We start from the raw sequence: 23760 nt of genomic DNA on the forward strand, positions 1-23760 counted from the left end.
CTGAGATGTCTCTACATACAGTAGATCTAGTGCTGTATACCTGTTCAGCACACATGGATTAATCAACCAAAACACAAATGAGTTGTATTGAGGTATTAATAACCGGTTGTAGAGACAGTGCCTGTGGCAGCTAATATTTCATTTGAACTTGGAGTTACCCGAGGGCGTATTCCTCCACTCCTTACTATATAAATAAACCTAGGACAATAATAGCTTAACAAACACTCTCTCTAAACAATCTTGACAAAATGAATTTATTTTAGGAGAAAGTAAAACAGTCTGTGTACACAACCCTCACCCTCTACAGCAAGTTTAAAATGCAGATGCACTGCACACACAGCTTCCTTCTTTAATGGCTTGCTCTGTTTAGTGGTCTTGCTCTCGATATCAGTGGTCAATGTGTTCAGTATGTATTTTTTGTCAAAAACACACCATTCTCATCATTTGAAATAGGAAATACGGCCACCTAACTTGGTGCCCAAGATTATCTGCCTTTAATGTTACCTGCTGGTCCACAAAACTGTACGCCTCTTTTTCATATAGACTTTTTCAGAGCAGACATTGTGACTTCTCATACCAGGAAAATCAGTTTGGAAACCTCTGGTACCTGACACTCAATCAGTCCTTGTTCAGACCTGATATTAACATGCGTCCTGAGTGATCGCATCACAAGTGGACAGCTCTAAGTACCAATGTGAACGCACTCAAGACGCATTGAGGACGCATGGAGATACGATCTCTCAGACCACATTCGAAGGAGGTCTGGGCCACATATGGCCACATTCTTTTAGCAGTGTGTAGGCGAATGTTTCCTGGGCCACATTAAGGACCGCCTGATCAACTGACGTCCCGCTGGGATCCAAGGGATCACTGTAATCCTCAGGTGAATAGACAGGCAGACGCAAGCACTTCTTGCGAAATGAAAACGGCCTCTGTGCTCTACTGTATTCTGTCGGTACAACTGTATTCTATTCAAATATATCTTATCTATAGGCTACATATCTATAGACTATCAGACTTTGCATGCAAAGTGCATTATTATCATCTGTTGGAGATGTGTTGGTGTTTTTGTTGCGGTGTGCTCTGCACGGAGCAGACACCCGCCCGCCCGCTCACTCTCATCCTCGACTCTCTGAAGCTCTGTACCCCGCTGTCGCCTGGCAAAGGCAGCAGTATCGGCGGAATGGAGGTCCCCGGGGGTAATCGGTACAATAACCTTTTATTTGGATGTTAATAAAATGTACCCAAATTCACGAATATGTAGGATAATACTACTGATATATCTGTAATATTACCTTGCAGCGTCTGCTGTATTAGCCATGTGTTTACTACGTATTTATTTGCATATAGAGCGAAGAAGTGAGATGGGATCACAAGTGGTCACTCAAGACGCATGCGGAGACGTATTCTAATGCCAGGTGTGAACAGGGCTTTAGTCAACAAAGACCTAGTAAACAGCCTCTATCAATTTTAGGCTTTGAAGGAACTTTATGACTATGAAGAATCTGAATCTCTTCTGTCACACATACTGTACCTCCTAATAACAACATGTTTAGGAGGTGTGTACTGTACCGGTGTATTGCAACATGATTCTATCATATTTTTAAACTGCTGCAAAAGATGAGCTTGAAAGATAATTGTTGACCTTGGCAGTAGTAGTTTTACAAAATAATCTGAATTTGAGGAGCTTTCAAACTCACAGTCTTTATCAGTGGTAGAGCTCAGTTACCGTTGAAATGTGTAAGTGGACTGAAAAGGAAGTACTAATGAGTGTTTAACAAGATTAATAGCAATTTAACAGCCTATGCTCGTAACTGTATCCAGCTTGAGTCACAGCCTAAGGCTATGCATCCTGAGACCAAACTAATGTAACATTACATGCTGCATTTATTGTTTGAATGGTAAAAACACAGTGGAAATACATTTGGAGAAAATGTACTGTCTACAATCACACATTATGATTGGAGTGGTTATCATATTAAAGGAGCAACCTTTTTTAAAAAAGACCATCAGTGTACTCATTAGAAGAGGGGGTATTAAAAAGTGAGAATAAATTAAATTGTGGAAAAACAAATTGACTTTGTATTTCTTGGGAAAAACACAAAGTATCTGTAGAGAAGAACTCAAAGTGAGTATCCTGTTTTGTCTTCTGGTTGGCACAACATGTTTAAATCCTTACATAAAGAGTCTGCATGTTGGATTAGATGCACTGTAATTAAAAGGGGAACAGACCACATAGGTGGGGACTGACAACAGACACTGAAAAATGACAATTCACGTGTTCAACCGGCAGAACAATAGTAGCTGAAGAATTCAGACTCCGTGACCCATGAGATGTTTCGTCCCTCCCCGGGGCCTCTAAGAATATGTTAGGACAAATGGACAAACAGGTTTGATTCACCTTTGCACAGTGCAATACCAATTTTCTCTCTTTGTCACAGACGCACTATGGACCAGAAAGTACACAATGTCCAAAGGATTTATATTGCTTATGCTTAAATAATAAACATAGGCTGTCTTTGTTTTCTTGTGCCACCACAAAAAAACAATCTATATGTGCAATATATGTGATTTAAAGGTTTTTATCTACAAGTACTGCTGTATAAGAGAGGCAGCTTTGGGTATGATTTAATTGCACAGACTCTATAGCCTCTATAGTTTGAAGGAGGAAGTTGGCTCTATTTTTTCCGGAATACCATAATGTCACGTTAGCGTGGGGTCTTCTGACCGTAATTCCAGCACCAGGGATGTGGTGTTCCTACTGTGAGGGCGTTATGTGTCATCCGCTGACAGACAGCAGGTTCAACTACATTGCCAGACTTCCGACAGACAACGGTAAACAACTCTCTGCCCTTTTTCTTTATAAATAAATACAAATAATAGATAAAAAAAATCCAACAAATGATCACAACAGAACAAATGTTACACTTACACTTAAAGTGTAATAGATCAAATAAAACAAAGTATAATAAAGTCAGATTGAATACAGTATTTAGTGACAGATACTGTTGATAATTATAGAAATAGAAATGACAATAAAGATAATTTGCTACTGATACTATTTGTTAATTATAAAATGAATTCTTCCTATTGAATTAATTATGGATATTGCTCTGGAATAAAAATATTCAATATTGATATAGTCAATATATTACTAATAGTAACCCCAACATAATGCTTAAAAGTAATATACAAACTAAACAAGTAGGCCATTAGCTTATGAAGTGTATTATTGTTATTTCGTTCCTATAAAATAGTTTAAGACTATAGGTTACTAGTTCCAAACTTATATTTTAAATGAAATGTCTGTTCAAAATGCAGAAATGTTTTGTATATATATACTAATTTGGCTACTTTTGTTTCTCAAGCTTGGAAAAAATGTCAGGATGGTTTATTTGTTTAGTATTATTTGTAATTTATATTGCTACTCTGGTTTCTGCCTTTGTCTTTTCTTTATTTTCTAAATAATGGTGTCTTGTAAGCCCTGGGCATATTATTTACGCATGACACAATGATAATAAAATGAAACAAAATAAATAAAAGTTAAATAACATTTTAATCGTAATTGAGGAACTACAGACTGAACTATTATTTTTTAGGTTTTATTTCTGAGAACAATTTTGATCCATCTCCATATTTTACTGTAAAAGAGAAATGCATTCTTGTAAATGTAATATCTGGAGTCTACTCGAGCTCATCAAGTCTATGGGAACCCATACAAGGTTTTCAGTGTCGATCATGTTTCATGTTGTTAACAAAGTTAAAATGTGGTCAAACAAGTGGTTACAGTCAGGTGACGTTATCGTTTCTCAAATCATGAAATTGATATCTAGCACAAACAGAGGAGTCTCTGTTCTTAAAGCGAGAGAGAGAGAGAGAAATCAGGTATAAAGACAATGTAAATATATTTAAGTATAAGATGAAACAACCACTGCTGTGTTTTTTCTGATGAAGACAATTCTAGAAACATGTTGTTCTTAATATCACATCACAACATCTTAAAGGTAATATAATAAGACCAGAACAGAATAAGAATGTATTGGAAGACCATCCTCTTTTTTTATGGCTGTATGACACAGCACACAGACTTGTGCTCATGGTATTCACGACACTAAAACAGGTTGACCATCATTCTGGAAAGACAAGTTTGGGTTAATAGAACAGCTTCACGGCTTCTGGGGCTTTCCAACATTCCAGGTATGTGATTCACCTGAGAAGTCAAGCATTTCTCTTTTTTCTCGTGCAAACTCAGAATATGAGGAACTGGTCAAATTAGACTTTGACTGAGCTATTCTGATAATGATTCTTTTGGGTGGATAGACAAAAAAAAAAGTAGTTTGCTCTGTGCCTACTGTATGAGCAAGGTTTTATGTGCATTCATGTCACACATAGATATTACAAGCATTTGTATACTCCAAAACTTACTGATAGAAGTATTCATTACACAACTTTGTTGGGTACTCCATTCTGATTGGTCAATCATGGCGTTCTACGGTCTGTTATTTCTTTAAAGCAGACCGCTGCTATGTTTAACAGACCGTTGCTATATGGGCGCAGTTCTGATGTTGGACTCTGGCGGACCGTTTTTGTGTCAAATTATTAATTTCTTAAGTAAATAGCTGTGAAATAAGCGGGATATTGTACAGCTAGCGGGTCATTGTTGTGAAATAAACCCCTTGAGGGCGATGCGGCACCCCCCGTCTGGGTATATTTCACAACAATGACCGGCTCGCTGTACATTATCCCTTACTTAATCTATCTAGAATATAAGCAACTCAACTTTTGAATAATTTAAAGTTTAATAAAACAGCTATACTGTGCTTTTTTTTTATACGGCATAGTTTCCAATCAGAGGCCATTTTTGTTTTTTGTATCAAAGAGCAATATGTGTTTACACTGTTGTGCTACAACTAATTCCTCAAATTTGCCATTTTGTCATTTAGAAGCTGTGGTGTAATAGAGTACTGCAGAGATGACGTATTTTTGTAGGACAACCCGGAAGTCAGCATCGCCATTGGTGGAAATCAAAGGTGATTCTGAGCAATTACGAACAAACAGTCACAAAGTAGTATACTAGAGCATGTAAAAAAAAACATGTATTGCAGAAATGGTTAGATTGTTAGATTTCATTGACTAGTAATGCCTGGTAGGCATTTCAAAAATCAGTTTTAAAATCACTGTAGCATACAGCAGTGCTAATATTTGCTGATATGTTCAAATTGCTAAAGGAAAACTTTGCAGCAATATTGTTACAGCACTTTAAACCTCCGGTATATACAACTTGCAGGACCTGCTCTGTTGATATACATACATTTGCATGTCTAAAGGTCTAACCAGGAATCACAAACCCAGATGCAGCCAGTCAGTCCCTAAATCATTGTGTACAAAACGGGTTCATATCAAGTTAAGAGATTAAAATAATGTAGTATCACTCTATTTTGTATCAGTCTGGTGCCAAAACTCAAACATATCTATATACTAGGTTGTGTATTGTTTGAGTTGCTAGCCCTGGGTCTCTGTCTTCTGTTCATTTACTTCCCCTTGTGGCTGAGTTTACACTCCTTTCAGGTGTCTGCTGTTACTGCTGGGTTGACTTATGTCATTGTCTTTGTGTAGATAAGTGACTTACTGAGCCCCCCCGGGAAGTTGTGAACATCACAATATATACCAGATAATAACTTGTTAAACATGTACTAAATATTCACCCTACAAACCCAGAGAATGTGAAGAAGCTCGGCAAAAAGCATATTTGAAGATTCCGTTGCCACTGTGTGCTGAATATTCACATTTTCTTACCTTAGTGGAGTACAAATCCAACTCTCCAGCAATACCGAAATAATCAATTGTCAGTTATTCAGTAGATGTTAAAAGTTGACAAAACATTATAACATTTTGGATTTAACACAATATTTAATGATTATGAAAGGATTTGTAAACCTGTTTGTAAAACATCTACAAACATTACATAGAAAGATGGTCCAGATATTTGTAACACTTCATTAATGGTTAATAATTGCCTAATTATCCATAAACATTATTTGGATGGCTATTATAAAGTTGCAAGTGATGATCATAACAGCTTGTTAAATGGTTAGTAAATAATTTGTAAAACATGTATAAACAGTATTTAGATACTATGTCAAAGGTTAATAATTGGCTTCTGATCCATCTAATTGATGTAATGTTTTACAAATGATTTCTTAAACATTTACAAATCATCATTTTATTATTAACAAATATTTAATATACAATATAAAATGTTATGTGTGCATCATTAAACTGATAATAAATACTTTACCATTGTAATCAGAATGTAATTGTTATCTCTTATCAGCTATGATACAATATATAGTTTATAAGCTAATTATTTCATATTACACAAACTACTGATAAAATAACATAAATTATAGCATAACTATTAATTAGCATTTCATTGTTTATTAACAGTAAAATTACAACATTTAATTAACTATCAATTTACCATGAGTAAATGATGGTTATCATAAAGTGTTACAGAGAGGGCTCTTGATGCGCAATAAAGATCGGGCACTCGCAAGAATATGGCAGCAGGTACAAACAAAGTTTATCAGCTGAAGCGCAAGCGAGCATTTCAATTATCCTGGAAACAGAAGTTTAGTTGGGTGACATTAGAGGATGTGGGCAAAACTCCACATTAATTTACTTAAATAAAGATTAAGCATGACAATTAACTTTGGTCTTTGTTGTTATTTGATAACCACTAATAAATAAAACTATTTTTATAGGGGCAAGTAAAAATGTACTTTGGGCAAGTAGATTTCTGACGGACTTGTAAGTGAAAAAAAACTAAAACATTAACGTTGAACCTTGAGAATTTGAGTAATTTGAGAATTACTCAAAATAAGACATAAAATACCACCTGTGTATCTTTTTAAAGATTTAAAATACAAAAAGCTTCACACAAAACTGAGGCTGTACTTACGCACTGTGGTACTTTGAGCTATATGCTAACATGCTCATGTTGACAATTTCAACATGTTGAATTTCATGGCAATCAATCAAAAACGGTTGTTGAGACATTTTACAGAAAACCAAAAATAAGTCAACCTCTCGCTGGTTCCGGAGGCGATACCAAAGTTAGGTGACTTCTGTACAAGATGTATTTTTGAGAGGTACGCACAGATCACTTCTATGTCAACCTCATGTTGCTTCAGGAGGCAATTTTACCTTTTGCAGCGATAACTGTTAAGCAACAATGCCTGTACTTCAATACTTCAAAAGGAATGTGTACGTAGGAAGAAGCATTTAGGGAAGATGTATGTCATTCTTCAAATGGTACCGCTCCTTAATTCTGCCTGACCAACATTCTCCATACATGCTTACAGCATGCACAAAGAGCATGAACACAACAGCCAATCAGCTTTCGTAGAGCTGATGCTCATGCAGTGCAAAGTACACAAGTGTCAAATACTTTGGCCACAATAGCAGTTGTATAAGAGAACCCTGATAATCAGTGTCTGATTAGTCGTCTATTTACAGTTTATGACAAGCAATTAAAATCAACCATTATATAAAATGACAATACAAAGTGTGTATTGTTACAGCGACAGTGTAAAAGCACCCTGAAATTACATATTTGGTCTGTTTGAAAATTAGAACAATATTAAGGAAGAAACTTGCTGGTCTTGTATCTATAAAATAGTGTTTTACATTCCATTTGCTCATCAGGACTTACAATCACACTCTCTTCACATCAGCGAACTGTTATATTGTCATTACTACCACAACTGTTTAGATATTCATGGACAAGATAAGGACCTAACACAAAAATCAACACATGGACATAAAAAGTGAGAAGAATGTTTATTCAGACACCCTTTCAATCTACAGTACATCCATGAAAAAATATAAACGAAACGATTAAAAAAAAGATAAGATCACATTCGCCAACTTCTCAGCTGGCACATACTACCCATACCATACCCCGACTGCAATACAAATCAGATTGTGTTTGCAGATAATGCAGATGGGGATTCCTAGCATCAGTGTGGTTGGCATCAGCTTGTTGCTCTAGCGAGGTGGAAAGCCCCTATGTGGTCCTCCTCGGCCCCTGAACCCTCCCCGGTCCCCACGGAATGGACGGTTTCTATCACGGCCTCTGTCTCCGCCTCTTCCTGAATTTGGTCCACCACGCCCCCCCCTGGGTGCTCCGCCACCACGCTCCGACTTCAGCTTAGCAGGGGGAGATTTCGGCCGCAGCCTCTCTATGTCCTCGGTGCAGCCCGATAGGGGGGTGTTGATAAAATGCGAGTTGTAGGCCTCGTTGTTAAAGTTACTGTTTGTCAAAGTAGGACCAACGGTCAGCCAGCCTGGAAAGAGAAGAAAAGTAAAATGACATTGCGTTCACGAGAATGGGACGTACGGACGGACTGACAACCCGAAAACATAAGAGAAGGCACTAAGCAACTAAAAGCAAACAAAGCCTACAACATGCAGTTATCACCTAAATTTGCCAAGGAAAGAGTGTGTCCGTCTCACCTGGTCTGATGGTTGAGTCTCGTCCAAACAGGTGCAACCTCCTGCGGCCCAAACAGAAATGCTCGATTATGTGGAAGATCTCCACGGGCTTCTCTACATTTCCCATCTCAGGCTCCTCAGTGATGATCAAGTCAATGTCGACATTAGCGTGGATGAAGTCGCCGTCGGTACTCCTACGCACTGTGCCTTTGATTCCCATTAGGCAGTGTTCCTGAAGGGGAATATGTTTGTACACATTATTATAGACAATTTAAACTTTAAATTCATCATGTGTAGATGAATCAAAGTCAACTTTAAATTGTGTATACAACATTACATCTACAGATTTTAAAGGAAAACATATCCCAAAGCGATTAGCGATGAATTAGCAATGTAAGATTTACATTAACGTCAACACATATTTCACATTTCTGCTGTACCTTGGTCCTCTGGAATACTGCTTTTGGGTCCAGTGCCTTGGTCTTGCCTGGGTTATTCTTGTTGGTCTTGATCCAACAGATATCCTCACACCGCCTAAAACCCCACTTCCTCAAACACTGAAATGGGTATAATAAGAGTATTATGATGGACTATGTACTACAGGTACTCAATTTAGGACTGTTCATTTTGACAGGTTAATGTTTTTTGCGTAATCTTCTTTTTGATTAATGCATTAATAAGACATTAACAGTGCATGCACAGTAGGGCTTCCAACCTTTTCTAACACAAAGCCAGACTGACTCAGCGTTATTGACAAGCTCAAAGAGGACCTACCTCACACCAACGTCAGACAACCATATGACAAAGTGAATAATGATGTTTGTCTGACAGCCCGCTGGAAATGAACCAGGGTGTGTCTGCCTAGGGGCTTAACCCTGAAATGGTACATATTTTACCTATTTTCAAAGCTGTTGTCATAACATCATACAAACAACTGCCCAACTCAGTTGTCAGATATAATATGAGATATATATTGGAAAACAGAGTAAGTTTGCCTGTAATTTAATGTGCACTTTTGACTGAATGAGGGACCATGTTACCATTCTGCCCAAGTCCAGGCCTTCACCAGATCCACACCACAGAAAGACAAAGGAACGTGGAGCAGATATCTCCTCAATTTCCAGTTTCATGATCTACAATAGCAGAGAGCAGAGAAGGGAAAGAGGGGTGAGGGAGCACGATGCCACTATCATCCATGTAGACAGAGTTAATACGCCATTCACAAATCACTTCAACGCTTGCGTTCCCTTAGGCAGTCCTGTCATGAGAGAACAGGACAGGTGATTTTGCCCATTGGTAGGGTCATTCTGGATCCCTGGCGCCCCCTACTGGGAGAGGGTCAGCATACTCTTATTTATTTCTACTCCCAAACTCTTAACAATGTTGGGGAAGTCCATATCAATATCAAACATACCTAATATCTGTATGACTATATACAGTATATATTTTTATGTCTATATAGAGTATATATATACCAGTCTAGCATGCATACATACATCATCCCAGGTCCAGAAACGTTCAGTGTGGCTGATGCCTGATTCTCTGTAGTATTCCTCTAAGGGAGGCTCGAGCAGAATGACATCAAACTTGCACTTCAGATCCTGCAGGTCAAAGCGCTCTGGATCAGCCTGGAGGTACCTAAACACACACAGACACACACCTTAAATAGCTAAATCAAAATAGTTGAGAGTTGAACTTGGTTCAAGATATTTTCTCTGGATGTAAAGATATTGACATTCAGGTAAATATTTACTGTAACATTCATCATTTTACACACATGGGAGGGGTGTTGGTGGTGGAGATGAGTTCGTCCTTCAGTCTGATCAGCTCCCGAAGCTTAGGGTATTCTTCAAAGCGGTCAGCTAAGCCTGAACCACAGAGGGCAACAAGGTCAGAACCACACACACACACAGGCATGTGCATGTACATAAAACAAACACACACAAGCACACACTCACCAACATCTCTGATGAAGTTTTGTGGCCGGTGCCCTGTGTCGACAAAGTGCTGACAGTAGTCGTTGTGAGGGTTCAAACTCTGGGTACCCTGAAAGTTAATGAACGAATGACATGAGATGAGCAGGAGAAGGGATAATAAGAAAAACATATCTATATAAACAGAGACAACATACATACGTATAGCAGGATGTGTATTCAAGCATTTTCATACACATTTGATGCATGAGATTGGAAAAGCTTAATCGAAAATGCAAGCTTTAACACAATTTCTGCAATATCTAAAACACTTTTTTAAACCTTTTATTTTTCATATAAGGAAAATAAACGTTCAAAATAAAGATAGCACATCAACAATGGGATCTTTCTGCTTGAATAAATCATGACACCACGCTGGCTTTCAAGAAGTTATTTTTAGTTTTCACAGTCCTACACATCCTACACACAGTACACATCCCTAACTGATAATAATGCATTGTACACACACACTCTTTACTTCAACAAAAGCCGATGACGTGTATTGTAATTACAGGTTATCTTTGTGTGTGCCTTGTGACAGCAGCCATCAGTCAACCAGTGCCACTGGTCATGCATGAATACTTTCCACATAGTGAAATCACACACTCTGTCTCATGTCTATTATTTTACTAACTGGTTCTAACCTGTAATTACAGGCTGTGGCACTCAATACAGTCTGAAATTACAGGTTGATGCCAAGTGAATCATGTGACTATATTACTATATTACTAACATTCCATTGACTTTGCTCAAGCTTAGATAGAAGGCAATGATTATACCTGCCAATACCTGCTAATTGAGATAAAAATCCATAATAACCTTTCAGCATATTGAAATTCAAGTGTTCTGGGCTCTGTTTTCATGCTTTCAAAAATCTAGCCGATGACGGGAGACTTTGTCCAATCACAGATCATTTCAGAGAGCGTTTCAATTGGCAATTCCTTCAGCTGAGGCAGCTGTAAATCACTCGGGAACTCCGATCAAACGGTCAAACTAGGCAGCGATGATCAAATATAAATCAAAATTGGGCTACTGTAATGCTTATTTCTCGCCTCAACTGTTTTCAGAAACATCTTGTATTGTACTGTTTAGCTGTAAAATGAGAAAGTTTGCTCCGGCTGGTGGGCGGTGCTTGGTATTTCCTCAACTTATCTCAACATGGCTGCCGGGTCACAAACTTTCTCATTATCAGCGCTGCCTAGTTTGACCGTTTGATCCGAGTTTGCGAGTGATTGACAGCTGCTCAGAGACGGCAGGCTCCAGATCAGCTCTGACTGGTTGTTTTCCTCCGGTCTGTGAAATCTTGCAGATGCCATGAGGAGCACCGGAGGTCACAGAGGAACATCATTTTTTTCAGATTACCTGTTTCATGTACTACTGTCAGGATATAGTGACCGTTTTATAAAAATAACTTTTTTTTTTAAATCATATTTGCTCGAATTATTTGCACTGCAGCTTTAAGTCAGCCAAATCTTTTTGTAAACGTGGGTAAATCTAGAGACTAATTCGCATTACCAACGCATCTGAAATTCGATGAGTTGGAATTTAATACGATAATTTTTGATCGAAAGTAGTTGCTGCAGTTGATACTGGTAATGCTAGACCAAGATTTTTACCATCAGTTTTTGTTGATATTTTCTAATGTAGCTACTTTCTACATTCAGGAAACTCGTTTATTTACCTCAATGAAAAACAAAAACATACCTTGACGGGCTGCAACGGCATAATTGAGTGAGACACGATATAAAAGAGACATTGTGTGTGCAAAAGAAAGAGAAAGCTAGTTTTCCAACCTTAAGGAAAGTACTTGAGTCCTTGTACACTTCCTCATATGGGTTGCTTTCATCCGGCTGCGGCACCTCCGGCTCATCCTATTACACAAAAACACAAGGAAGTTCATATTTTGGTCAATGAACAGAACCTTTATCTGCATGTGAGGTATGTGTGGTTGGTAGATTGAAAAGATATTGATCATAAAGCAATTTATAAAACATGAGTGAAATCTCAATCATGATGAAGTTACTACCCATAAAAACTAAGAAGTAAGTAAGTTGGGATAACAAATAGAGGTTTCCAGTTTCCACCGGGCAGTAAACTCACCAAGATCGTGACTTTCCCTTGGTGTCTGAGGTTGTGAGTTCGGGACTCATGTTTTATTCATGCATTTTGATGTTATCGTCATTCTAACTATATTTTTAGACTGTAATATTTGTTTAGAGAAATGCTATATTAATCAGGTTGATCATCATTACATGAAGGTTTGAGGTTTCTTTATTCCATGTAGATTCATAATGCTCACCTTTTGTTCTTCCACATCTTCCTCTGTGTCCTCTCCCTCCGTCTGTGCCTTCCTTTTGGAAGTTACGGCTGAACTGTCAAATGAAGCTCTGCAAAACACAGACATCCAAAACACATATGCAGATTCTGTGTCTCACCAAAGCACATAATCAACATTTTAGTGCAAACGATGACAAGACAAAACTAGCAAGCAAGATCGACAAATGTCTACAAATATATGTGAAAGAAAAAAGGAGGGGAGCTGTAAATGTAAAAAAAATAATTCAACATGCACATGTGCACAAACACAAGGACTAAATGGCACAAAGAACTCAAAAAAGCTTGGACTGGCAGCTGGTAGCTCTGTTACTCTGCCTTTTTGTGTTCTTCATTCCATTAAGACCCTGCATTTGTATTCTCTAACTTTTCTGCTTATTACAGAGTGCTGGAGTAGCCATAAAGAGAAAAACTATATATACACAGAGGCCTCGATTTACTCATTTGTCCACACAAGATGTAATTCGCTTCCTCAGTTAAATTAAATCGTTCCCATCTTTTGATTAATTTGCGCGCACAAGATCATGATTCGGAGACTGACACATCAAAAATAATTTGCACTTCTCCACGAAAAACTGTGAATCACTTAAAACTTCTTGCTGCGCGTACGACTCCCTCAGGACCGTCCGTTCCTGCCAGTCTGTTACCCGGTGTCTCCATCCTAAACACTCGAGTAATAGCTGCTAATAAGGCTGGCCAAAATGTTGCCTGGAACTCCACATTTTTAATTATAGTAGCCTACAGGTAGATGTGTGGCTACGATGAGCAAGTCAAGCCAAGGCAATTTTATTTGTGTAGTGATTGTCAAGTGATTCACAATTTTTCACCTACATGCCTGTTGATGTGCAGAACAAACTGTGTAGAGTAATTAATCACAACATGTCTGATGTGCATATAAACAAGGGGGGTATTTTACAAAAGTCTAATGCTGGTTGTGCGTAAATCTGGCTTGACAGCATGCAACATCACTCCAGTTAGAGACTGCAGTGGGTGCACTGTGCTGGCTCTCTGTATATACACTTGTGTCGTGCACACAAATTAACCAAAACGTAGAAACATTTTAATTGAATTGAGGCCACAAATTACTATCTTGTGCACATGAATTAATCCAAACATGGGAACAATTTAATTAAATTGAGGGAACTAATTATATCTTGTGTTGACAAATTAGTAAATTGTGGCCTCAATATATAGTATATTTTCTCTCTCTATGGCCACTCCCGGGCCCTTCCTTTCTTTTTTCACTGTTTTGGGGTATTACATCATATCTTACCTGCATGTTTCTCGTGTCTCCTCTATCTCCTTTAGTTCATCTTTACTGTTTAGGACAGCTCCGATACTGTCTGCGCTTTCAGCTCCCAACTGTGGTTAGACGAAAATGAGAAAGTCATTGTAAAGTCACATATTTTCAAATTCTGGTATTGACTCCTGCTCAATGTTTTCTGTCTCAGTATTTTGTACTGCTGTTATTTCAAGATTCAAGAGATTCAAGAGTTGTATTTGCCATTTGCACCCAAGTACATTGGAATTCTGAGCAGTTTACACCGAGTCGGCTTTAAGAAAAGAAAAAAGGTAGAAAAGGCACAAGGTAATTACAGTACAAAATAAGTAGCACATTCAACTCAACTCAACACAATAAATAAATAAATAATTAAAATATAAAACTCCCTCAGTGTAGTCAATAAATAAACTAAAGTACCCTCTGCATAGGAACGATACCCCCAGAATACAAATATACAGTATATATGCTCCATGACCATGTTAAAAGAACTTGTAGCTCTCGTAAAAATATTTTTTAAAAAAAGAAATAATTAATATATTTCAGACAATTACACAGTGGAAGGCAGCATATTGCACAGCTTTTCAGTCCATTCAGTTCAGGTGTACTGTGTGTCAATAATGGTATGGAGGTGAGGTGTGGGGGATTTGTGTCCCTCTTTAATGTCCTTTGCCACCAGTCTTATTGTAGTTGGGAAGAAGCTGTTGTGAAACTGTGCTACAGCTTCAACCCTTGCAAATAACGTTTGATCTTAGCTTACATCTTTTACACACTGTAAATTAATCTTGGTATATTTTCCCTGTATATGTAACGTTATCCTAACGAACACTGGCGTCATTTGTGTTAAGCTATATAGGCTCAAATAGCTTCAACATGTTGATGTAATTCATTTACATTTCAGGTTACAGTGAAGTTTATATATCAATAAACTGTTCATCTGTCAAATGTTTCAAAAGTCGCTTAAAGGCCATTTAATTGCTGTTTTGTAATTGCTTTTCCCCATGTTGTTGTCCATGTATCTGTTTTTATGTTTTTTATTTTTTCCCACTCACAATGTTGTTTGGTTATGATTACCCAGAAGTCTTTATAGATATTTAAATCAATATCCTCCTCACAAACACTAACCATACACACACACACACACACACACACACACTTGTCTTTTTTGATATATTTACTGTATTGTTATTGTTATTATATATATATATATATATATATATATATATATATATTGTCCAAATTGTTTTGTTATCACTATTATGTAGTCATATTATTTCTTTATATCAATCTTGTCCTAATTGTTTGTTATCATTATCATGTAGTCATATTATTTCTTTATATCAATCTTGTCCTAATTGTTTGTTATCATTATCATGTAGTCATATTATTTCTTTATATATATCTTGTCCTAATTGTTTTGTTATCATTATCATGTAGTCATATTATTTCTTTATATATATCTTGTCCTAATTGTTTGTTATCATTATTATGTAGTCATATTATTTCTTTATATTATTCTTGTCTCTAGGTGGAGGCTTCAGATAAGCCCAGTGGGTTTTTGGCCTCTTCCTGCACTGTATATTATTCATGTATTTCTTGTGTTATGTTGTATAGTCTTAAATTATGCAAAACAAATAAACAAAAAACAGCTTCAACATGTTGATGTAATTCATTTTTGATAAGTTATTTGAACATGAAGTAGAAGATGTAAATGTTGTCAGCTAAATGATCACCCATGGATGTATGTGAGCGACAGAACTCAATGTTCACCACACAGTCCAACATGTTGTGATCTAGCAGCTCCACATCTGGTCAACAGATGCTGCTGGAGTTAGCTGACGTTACCTGGGTTACCTGTGAGGTTAGCATTAGTTAGCTGCATGCTAACATCAACAACACTAGTTCTCTACTTGCCTGTTGAGCTAAAAGTTGCCGCCTGAGTTTTTGTCGCTCGCGGATTTCTTGCAGTCGACTGTTCATTTCTTCAGTTGTAATGTTTATTACTATTATCTACCGGGTACTGTTGGTCCGCTGTGATATCAAAGTGTTTATATAGATGTGTTCAGAGAGCTGCTGTAGCTAACAGACGGCTAATGTGTAGCAGCCGCTTAAAAGAGTCACAATGGGTGCGCTCGTTATGAGCACCGGGGCGCGCGGGGTTCGATATAGTGCAGCGGTCTCTAAGCAACATGCGGCTCTCTAGCTCTCTTCAGTGGCTCCCTGTGGATTTATACAAATATAAATGATTAACTGTTTTTTGTTTACATTTTAATTTGTATTTATCATTGATGTAGGTCTATGGTACGACGTTATGACGGAGTATTAGGGCCACATTTAGGAAAAAACATAAATCTGAGATTTCTAGAATAAAGTCATAATATTATGAGAATAAAGTCATAATATTACGAGAATAAAGTCATAATATTACGAGAATAAAGTCATAATATTACGAGAATAAAGTCGTAGTATTATGAGAATAAAGTCGTAGTATTATGAGAATAAAGTCATAATATCACGAGAATAAAGTCGTAGTATTATGAGAATAAAGTCGTAGTATTATGAGAATAAAGTCATAATATCACGAGAATAAAGTCGTAGTATTATGAAAATAAAGTCGTAATATTGCGAGAATAAAGTCGTAGTACTATGAGAATAAAGTCGTAGTATTATGAGAATAAAGTCATAATATTACGAGAATAAAGTCGTAGTACTATGAGAATAAAGTCGTAGTATTATGAGAATAAAGTCATAATATCACGAGAATAAAGTCGTAGTATTATGAAAATAAAGTCATAATATTACGAGAATAAAGTCGTAGTACTATGAGAATAAAGTCGTAGTACTATGAGAATAAAGTCATAATATCACGAGAATAAAGTCGTAGTATTATGAAAATAAAGTCATAATATTACGAGAATAAAGTCGTAGTACTATGAGAATAAAGTCATACTATTATAAAATAGAAATTTTACGTGTTATTTTATTTTCTTTATCGTAAATTTATGACTTTAATCTCGCAATATTACGCCTTTTTTCTCATAAAGTTATGACTTTATTCTGTAAATCTCAGATGTTTTTTTCCCTCAATGTGGCCCTAATACTTTGTAGTAATTGTCTCTTTGGCCCTCACTGCATTAGACTTATATACTATATACTTAGACTATAAGCGTTCTTCATCACAATGATCAAATGTCCAGACAAATTATTTTATTTATTTTTTGCCTAAATGGTTCTCTTGATATTAAAGGTCGCTGACCCCTGACATAGGACCGCGGGGTGTAACGTTAGATGCGACTGCTCAGTGGCTGTTGTCTCATTCATGTGATACTGAGACGCTTTTTGCATCAGCACCGGTCTTGGCAGCCCGGTTGGAGTGGGTCAACCGGAGGACAGAGCGGTTTATGTGCTGACTCTGCCAACCTGGGCGAGTTTCGGCGTACGCCGGTTGGAATAAGGAGTACACACTTTTGTGATTGTACTGACGCGGCGTGATGATGTCACCACGTAGGAGGACGCTTTTGTTTGACGTTTCCAGATCCCTCCTCCAATCAGATACTACTATACTGTACACACCATGTGACCTTTTAATGCATCCATGCATGGGACCTTGTTGTGCACCAGAGGCGCTCTGGAGTCAATACAGTCTGCCTGTCATCACCATAGTCATCACATAGGAGAGAGACATGGAGAGAGAGAGATAGTGTAAAATAATTTATATTTAAAATGTATTTGGTATATTGTGCTTGTGATTGTTGTGTGATTATTTCTTGTGATTGTGATTATTTTGTTATTTATTGTGAAATGTGATTATTTTGTGATTATTTCTTGTGAAATGTGATTATTTTGTGATTATTTCTCGTGATTGTGATTATTTTGTTATTTATTGTGAAATGTGATTATTTTGTGATTATTTCTTGTGAAATGTGATTATTTTGTGATGATTTCTTGTGATTGTGATTATTTTGTTATTTATTGTGAAATGTGATTATTTTGTGATTATTTCTCGTGATTGTGATTATTTTGTTATTTATTGTGAAATGTGATTATTTTGTGATTATTTCTTGTGATTGTGATTATTTTGTGATATTTCTTGTGATTGTGATTATTTTGTTATTTATTGTGAAATGTGATTATTTTGTGATTATTTCTCGTGATTGTGATTATTTTGTGATTATTTCTTGTGAAATGTGATTATTTTGTGATGATTTCTTGTGATTGTGATTATTTTGTGATTATTTATTGTGAAATGTAATTATTCATCACTATGTAATTTTGCTTTGGCAATAATGTAACCTGAACATTCATGCCAATAAAGCTTATTTGAATTTGAATTTGAATTTGAGTGTGTTCATAAAATCATTCCCCATCCACTATACCGTTCTGCGCCAGACTGCAGCATCTCAGTTGTTTCACTGATGCTCCAAAAGCAAGATCCTGTTTAGATGTTCCTTCTTAATGAGAGCTAATAGTAAACGTTTTTTTTTTACTTGCATATTATGGATCCATGTGAGTAGATAGTAGGCCTATAATAAGAGAGGTTGAATATAGTGTAGGTTCTGTTGAAGGACATTGCTTAAAACGACGACAGCAGCAGAAGTCATAAAGCATAGGCTATAACCCTTAACAAATCTAGAGTAATCCCAATAGACTATAGGCTCATCAAATGAGCATTTTGGTCATGGTCATTTTGACTCAACAATAGGCCATTTGTCAAATTTTTGGGAGCCCTAAGGAAGTTGTTTTCAAAGTGGGGTCCTTGTGGAGGTTCCAGCAAAAATGAGAATTATTTATTTTAACTCTAATTCCATCAATAAGTAACACAATGACAAAATGTCATGTGTAATATTACTTTTCTATTTTAGTTTACCTATTTTTACTCATTTATCTTACTTTTATGGTTATTCTATTAGGCACTGGTGTTGACTTCTTATACACTATATTTATTACTCTGTTGTGGGTTTTTTTATTCTTATGTTGTTGTAATTTTTTGAGCAATCTTTGACAGAAGAAGTCATGGGTTTCACACTTTCTGTAATAAAAAAAGCAAAAAAGCAAAAGTCCTATCAGGTGGGGGGCCGCTGGGATTACATTTAATTAAATGGGGGGTCTAATTTCTGTCAGTTTAGGGGTCCTTGGTGTTAAAAAGTTTGGGAACCACTGACCTATAAGGGACTATATACAGCCTACTATTTAAAGTAGCTAAATTATCACATTGGATGCCAGTAAATTTGCTCTTGATACCATATTTGATTCAATATAGGCCTATTGAATTATATCAAATTGCCCCATAAAATTAGACTAAATGGTGTAAAAATCGCTAAATGGGGGGAAATTGATGTAGCCATTAATTGATTGATAAAGTGTGACAAATAGATATTTCTTTTTAATTTGCTTCTTTATTTCTTTGTTTTTTAATACATTCCTTTATTTATTTACTCTTCTGTTTAATTTTTTATTTTCCTTTTATTTAATTATTAATTTTTATTTTATTTAAATTTCATTAATTTATTTTTGCATTTTATTTATTTATTTATTTTCGCATACATTTTATTTATTTTTTATTTTTTTCATTTTTTTTGTATATATATATATATATCTACATATATATATATATATATATAGATATATATATATCTATATATATACTTATATAAATGTATTGCATTTATTTATGCAATATATGTATATATTTATACCTATATAAGTATAAATAGCATATACTCCGAATATGTTATTGTATTGTGGTTGTGGGCTGCCTGCCCATCAGCCCTTTAGCAAATAGGAGTTTCATTGATCCGCGTCTCGGTTCTCACTCTCTCGTCCCACAGCAGGGCGATGAGGCTGACTGGAAACCGTCTCCTCCTCAGCTGATGATGATAAAAAGCTCCTGATGATAGAAAGCTTCTGTCTTCAGCTGCCTCTACAACCATGAATGTGTCATTTCTCTCTCTAACAGCCGCTCTTTTGGCTGCGTTGAGCGGCTTGTGTTCCTCCAGCAGCGTCCCTTCATTCATCCTGCCGTTCACCGACTGCGTCCAGAAGAGCCGCGGCGGCAAAGACGGCTTCTACCGGGGCGCGATAGACGTCACCGAGTCCGGCAGCCGATGCATGAACTGGACCGATGTGTCCGGTTTCAGGGAGCGCTATCCGGGCAAAGGAATAGGAGAGCACAACCACTGTCGCAACCCGGACGGCAGGATCCGACCCTGGTGCTTCTTCAGGAACCACAAAGGCAGAGTGGACTGGGGCTACTGCGACTGTAAACAAGGTAAACAAACAGGCCTGCACACACACAGGAATAAGATATGGTATTGTGTTGCTTTTCATCATCTTAAATGCGCAGAAATATGTGGAAAACTAGACACATAGGAGCTGAAATTCAAAGATGAACTGAATGATAATTTAAAAGTCAATGCAGACTGCCACTCTTATTACATGCTGTATTATTTTTTTTATTTGGGCTGATGAAGAGCAGATAACTGCAGTTTTTTTTTCCTGCAACTGTATTAAAGGTCCCATATTGTAAAAAATAAGATTTTCATGTCTTTTATATTTTAAAGCAGGTTTAAAGGGACTGTTTGTAAGATTCAGAAATGCTTGTTAAGAGCGACACCTGTGGCCGTTAAGTCAACGAAAGTCAGCGTCGGGCTCACGCTTGCTCGTTCTACATAGACATGAACGAGCATCGCTCAAAACAGAGAGGCGACACACGTCAGCTAAAACCACAATATCACTCTATATTTCACCTGCTTGGCAATAATGTTAGCTGACCGGACGGAGGTCTCTCCATGAATCAATGCTGATCCTAGTGTTGGCTTTTCCTGCCTCAGCCTCAGTGGGCTTAAGCGGGAAACGCGGGTCGGTGCCGGGGCTGAAGCAGGAAGAGAAACGTTATCGCCTCCTGACTGCGCCCGCAGGAAGACACCGGCAACCGGTCGGAGACGATAACGATTCTCACTGCGGAGCTCCATCACTTCACAAGACATGGGAAACCTCTGTTGGTCTGGAGGAGCTGCAGCATTTATTTCTGCACAAATGTCCACTAGATATTCTCAGAGCTAAACTAACTTTTCTGCAGTGTGGAGTGAGCGCGCATGCACGTGTAGAGGTGGAGCGAGACAGCGAGAATGCGCGTGGTGTGTAAGTGAAGGCAAGCAGGCAGAGGAGGAGAGACTCCGGCCACACATGAGCGCGCATGGGATCCCGACCCGGTAGATTTATACGTATAAAAAGTTACAAACACTCCCTTTAAGTGCTTTATAAAAACTGTGAAGGTATAGAAGCGTTCAATATACAAAGAAATAAACACAGCCCGTATTCAGAAATTGTGTGTTTGAAACAAGCCGTTGGGATTTCTGTCCATTTGTGATGTCATAAATATAAAATATTTAGACCATTACACGGTTTTAAGCGTAAACATTCTAAATGTTTCCCAGTTTATTTCCTGGTTGCAGTGTATGTGAATGACATCAGCTAACAGGAAGTAAACATAGACCCAAACTGTAGCCAGGCAACGCAATTCTGTTGCAATTCCGTTGAAATGCACTAAAACGGAGCGTTTCAGACAGAGGGTAAATACAGGTATATTCAAGCAGACAGTATGAGGGAAATACATATTTTTTTTTACATTACAGCATTTAAACATGTTCTAGTAGAAACACAAAATACAAGTATGAACCTGAAAATGAGCACAATATGGGACCTTTAACATTTTTCTAGCTCCAACTGTGTTCAACTCAGGAAACCCATGCTGAAGTAATTAGACAGGACACACCTTCAGTGTCCCAGGTGTGAGTATACAGTGTATGCAGATGGCAAGTCTAAGCACATTTAGTGCTGTAATGAGTGCACAGGTATTTGCTTATATGGTGTGTTTGGGAATAACACAGTCCAAGGGATCACTAGTATAATAATTGAGTAGGCTCAATAAAATCTCTCTTCTCATTAAAATAGTTTGACATGGGGGAACGCCACCTTATCGATGCATATCAAGCACACAGGCTTGAACTACTAAGTGTTGTTGAAATGAAAAGTGAGGGCAAAGTATGACCTCTACATCTCTGGATTGATGAAAGGTAGAGAAGTAAGAGAGAGAGAGATAGAGTGGTGAAAGGAATAGAGTGTGTGATTTCTATCTGGCACAAGACAAGCAGCCTGTGGTATTTTTAGTCTTGTAGTGTGTCGGCACAGCATGGGTAAATCATTTTCCGGTAATTGATACATGAAATTGACATACATTGATCCAGATATTAAAGATGTTTACCCACCTTTAGGAAGGGGCGCCAAATTTGAAGTCTGAATTCTGTTCATTCTGTGTCTATAACAAAAATAGACACACACCGGATGTTATCTCTAATTTAAGTTTTCAGATATGCTGGCAATAACAGCGCATGTGTGCGTGTGTATGTGAGCATGCACCCTTATATTGTCTGTTGCCAAATAGATACACAAAAAGCAATCAGGTCACTCCAGCAATAAACAACATGCACCCACACACAGTGTAACTATGTATTTTATGTGGAAACCTCTTGAAACACTCAATTCCAAATCCTAAAAGTGATAGCATCAATTTATAGCATACAATATAACATAACATGGCAAACTGCAGCCCAACAGGCAGCAACAGCTGTCAGTGTGTCAGTGTGCTGACTTGACTATGACTTGCCCCAAACTGCATGTGATTATCATATGGCAGTGAGGTATGGGGCCACACAGGGAGAACATCCCTTTTATTCTTGAGGGCAAAGAAAAAATATGCTGTATGGATAGCTATAAATATGTCACTTGCTGTGATAATAAAAAAGACGACCAGAAGGACATAGTCCAACAAACAGTGGCTTTACTGTCTTATAGTGGCTTGTGTACTATTTTTAACAGCACCATCTCTTTCTTGATTTTTCTTTTTATTAACTAGTTGTAATGTGACGACACACATGAAAAATGATGTCAATGGTAGGGCTGTCAATCGATTAAAATATTTAATCTTGATTAATCACATGATTGTCGATAGATTAATCGTAAATTAATCACACATTTTTTATCTGTTCTAAATGTACCTTAAAGGGAGATTTGTCAAGTATTTAATACTTTTATCAACATGGGAGTGGGCAAATATGCTGCTTTATGCAAATGTATGTATATATTTATTATTTGAAATTAATCAACAACACAAAACAATGACAAATATTGTGCAGAAACCCTCACATGTACTGCATTTAGCATACAACATAACATAACATGGCAAACTGCAGCCCAACAGGCAGCAACAGCTGTCAGTGTGTCAGTGTGCTGACTTGACTATGACTTGCCCCAAACTGCATGTGATTATCATAAAGTGGGCATGTCTGTAAAGGGGAGACTCGTGGGTACCCATAGAACCCATTTACATTCACATATCTTGAGGTCAGAGGTCAAGGGACCCATTTGAAAATGGCCATGCCAGTTTTTTCTCGCCAAAATGTTGCATAAGTTTGGAGCGTTATTTAACCTCCTTTGTGACAAGCTATGACATAGTTGGTACCAATGGATTCGTTAGGTTTTGTAGTTTCATATAATGCCAGTATCTTCACTCTAGCTTTAAAACAGAGCCTCCTACAACCTACAAATCACAAGTTGCGTTAATGCGTTAAAGAAATTAGTGGCGTTAAAACGAATTTGCATTATTATCGCGTTAACTTT

The 23760-nt window shown here is 37.3% G+C and overlaps 2 protein-coding genes across 2 annotated transcripts in view; one reads left to right on the forward strand and one right to left on the reverse strand.

Annotated features, from left to right (window-relative positions):
- Nucleotides 1-7823: 7823 nt before the first annotated feature.
- Nucleotides 7824-16195, reverse strand: mettl14 (methyltransferase 14, N6-adenosine-methyltransferase non-catalytic subunit). Its single transcript, XM_074630013.1, has 11 exons — nucleotides 15997-16195; nucleotides 14077-14165; nucleotides 12769-12856; nucleotides 12263-12340; nucleotides 10455-10542; nucleotides 10274-10364; nucleotides 9993-10134; nucleotides 9537-9629; nucleotides 8937-9053; nucleotides 8518-8728; nucleotides 7824-8348 (listed from the first exon to the last, which is right to left on the reverse strand). The coding sequence occupies exons 1-11, from the start codon at nucleotides 16060-16062 to the stop codon at nucleotides 8050-8052; spliced, it is 1362 nt and encodes a 453-aa protein (XP_074486114.1). The 5' UTR covers nucleotides 16063-16195; the 3' UTR covers nucleotides 7824-8049.
- A 3702-nt stretch (nucleotides 16196-19897) lies between these two features.
- Nucleotides 19898-23760, forward strand: part of prss12 (serine protease 12) — a 28412-nt gene continuing 24549 nt past the window's right edge. The window contains exon 1 of the mRNA XM_074630014.1: nucleotides 19898-20350. Within this exon, the coding sequence (XP_074486115.1) occupies nucleotides 20011-20350 (340 nt within the window). The 5' untranslated portion in view covers nucleotides 19898-20010. The remainder of the gene's footprint in view (nucleotides 20351-23760) is intronic.

Source organism: Sebastes fasciatus, chromosome 3 (assembly GCF_043250625.1).
Source record: "Sebastes fasciatus isolate fSebFas1 chromosome 3, fSebFas1.pri, whole genome shotgun sequence".
NCBI lineage: Eukaryota > Metazoa > Chordata > Actinopteri > Perciformes > Sebastidae > Sebastes > Sebastes fasciatus.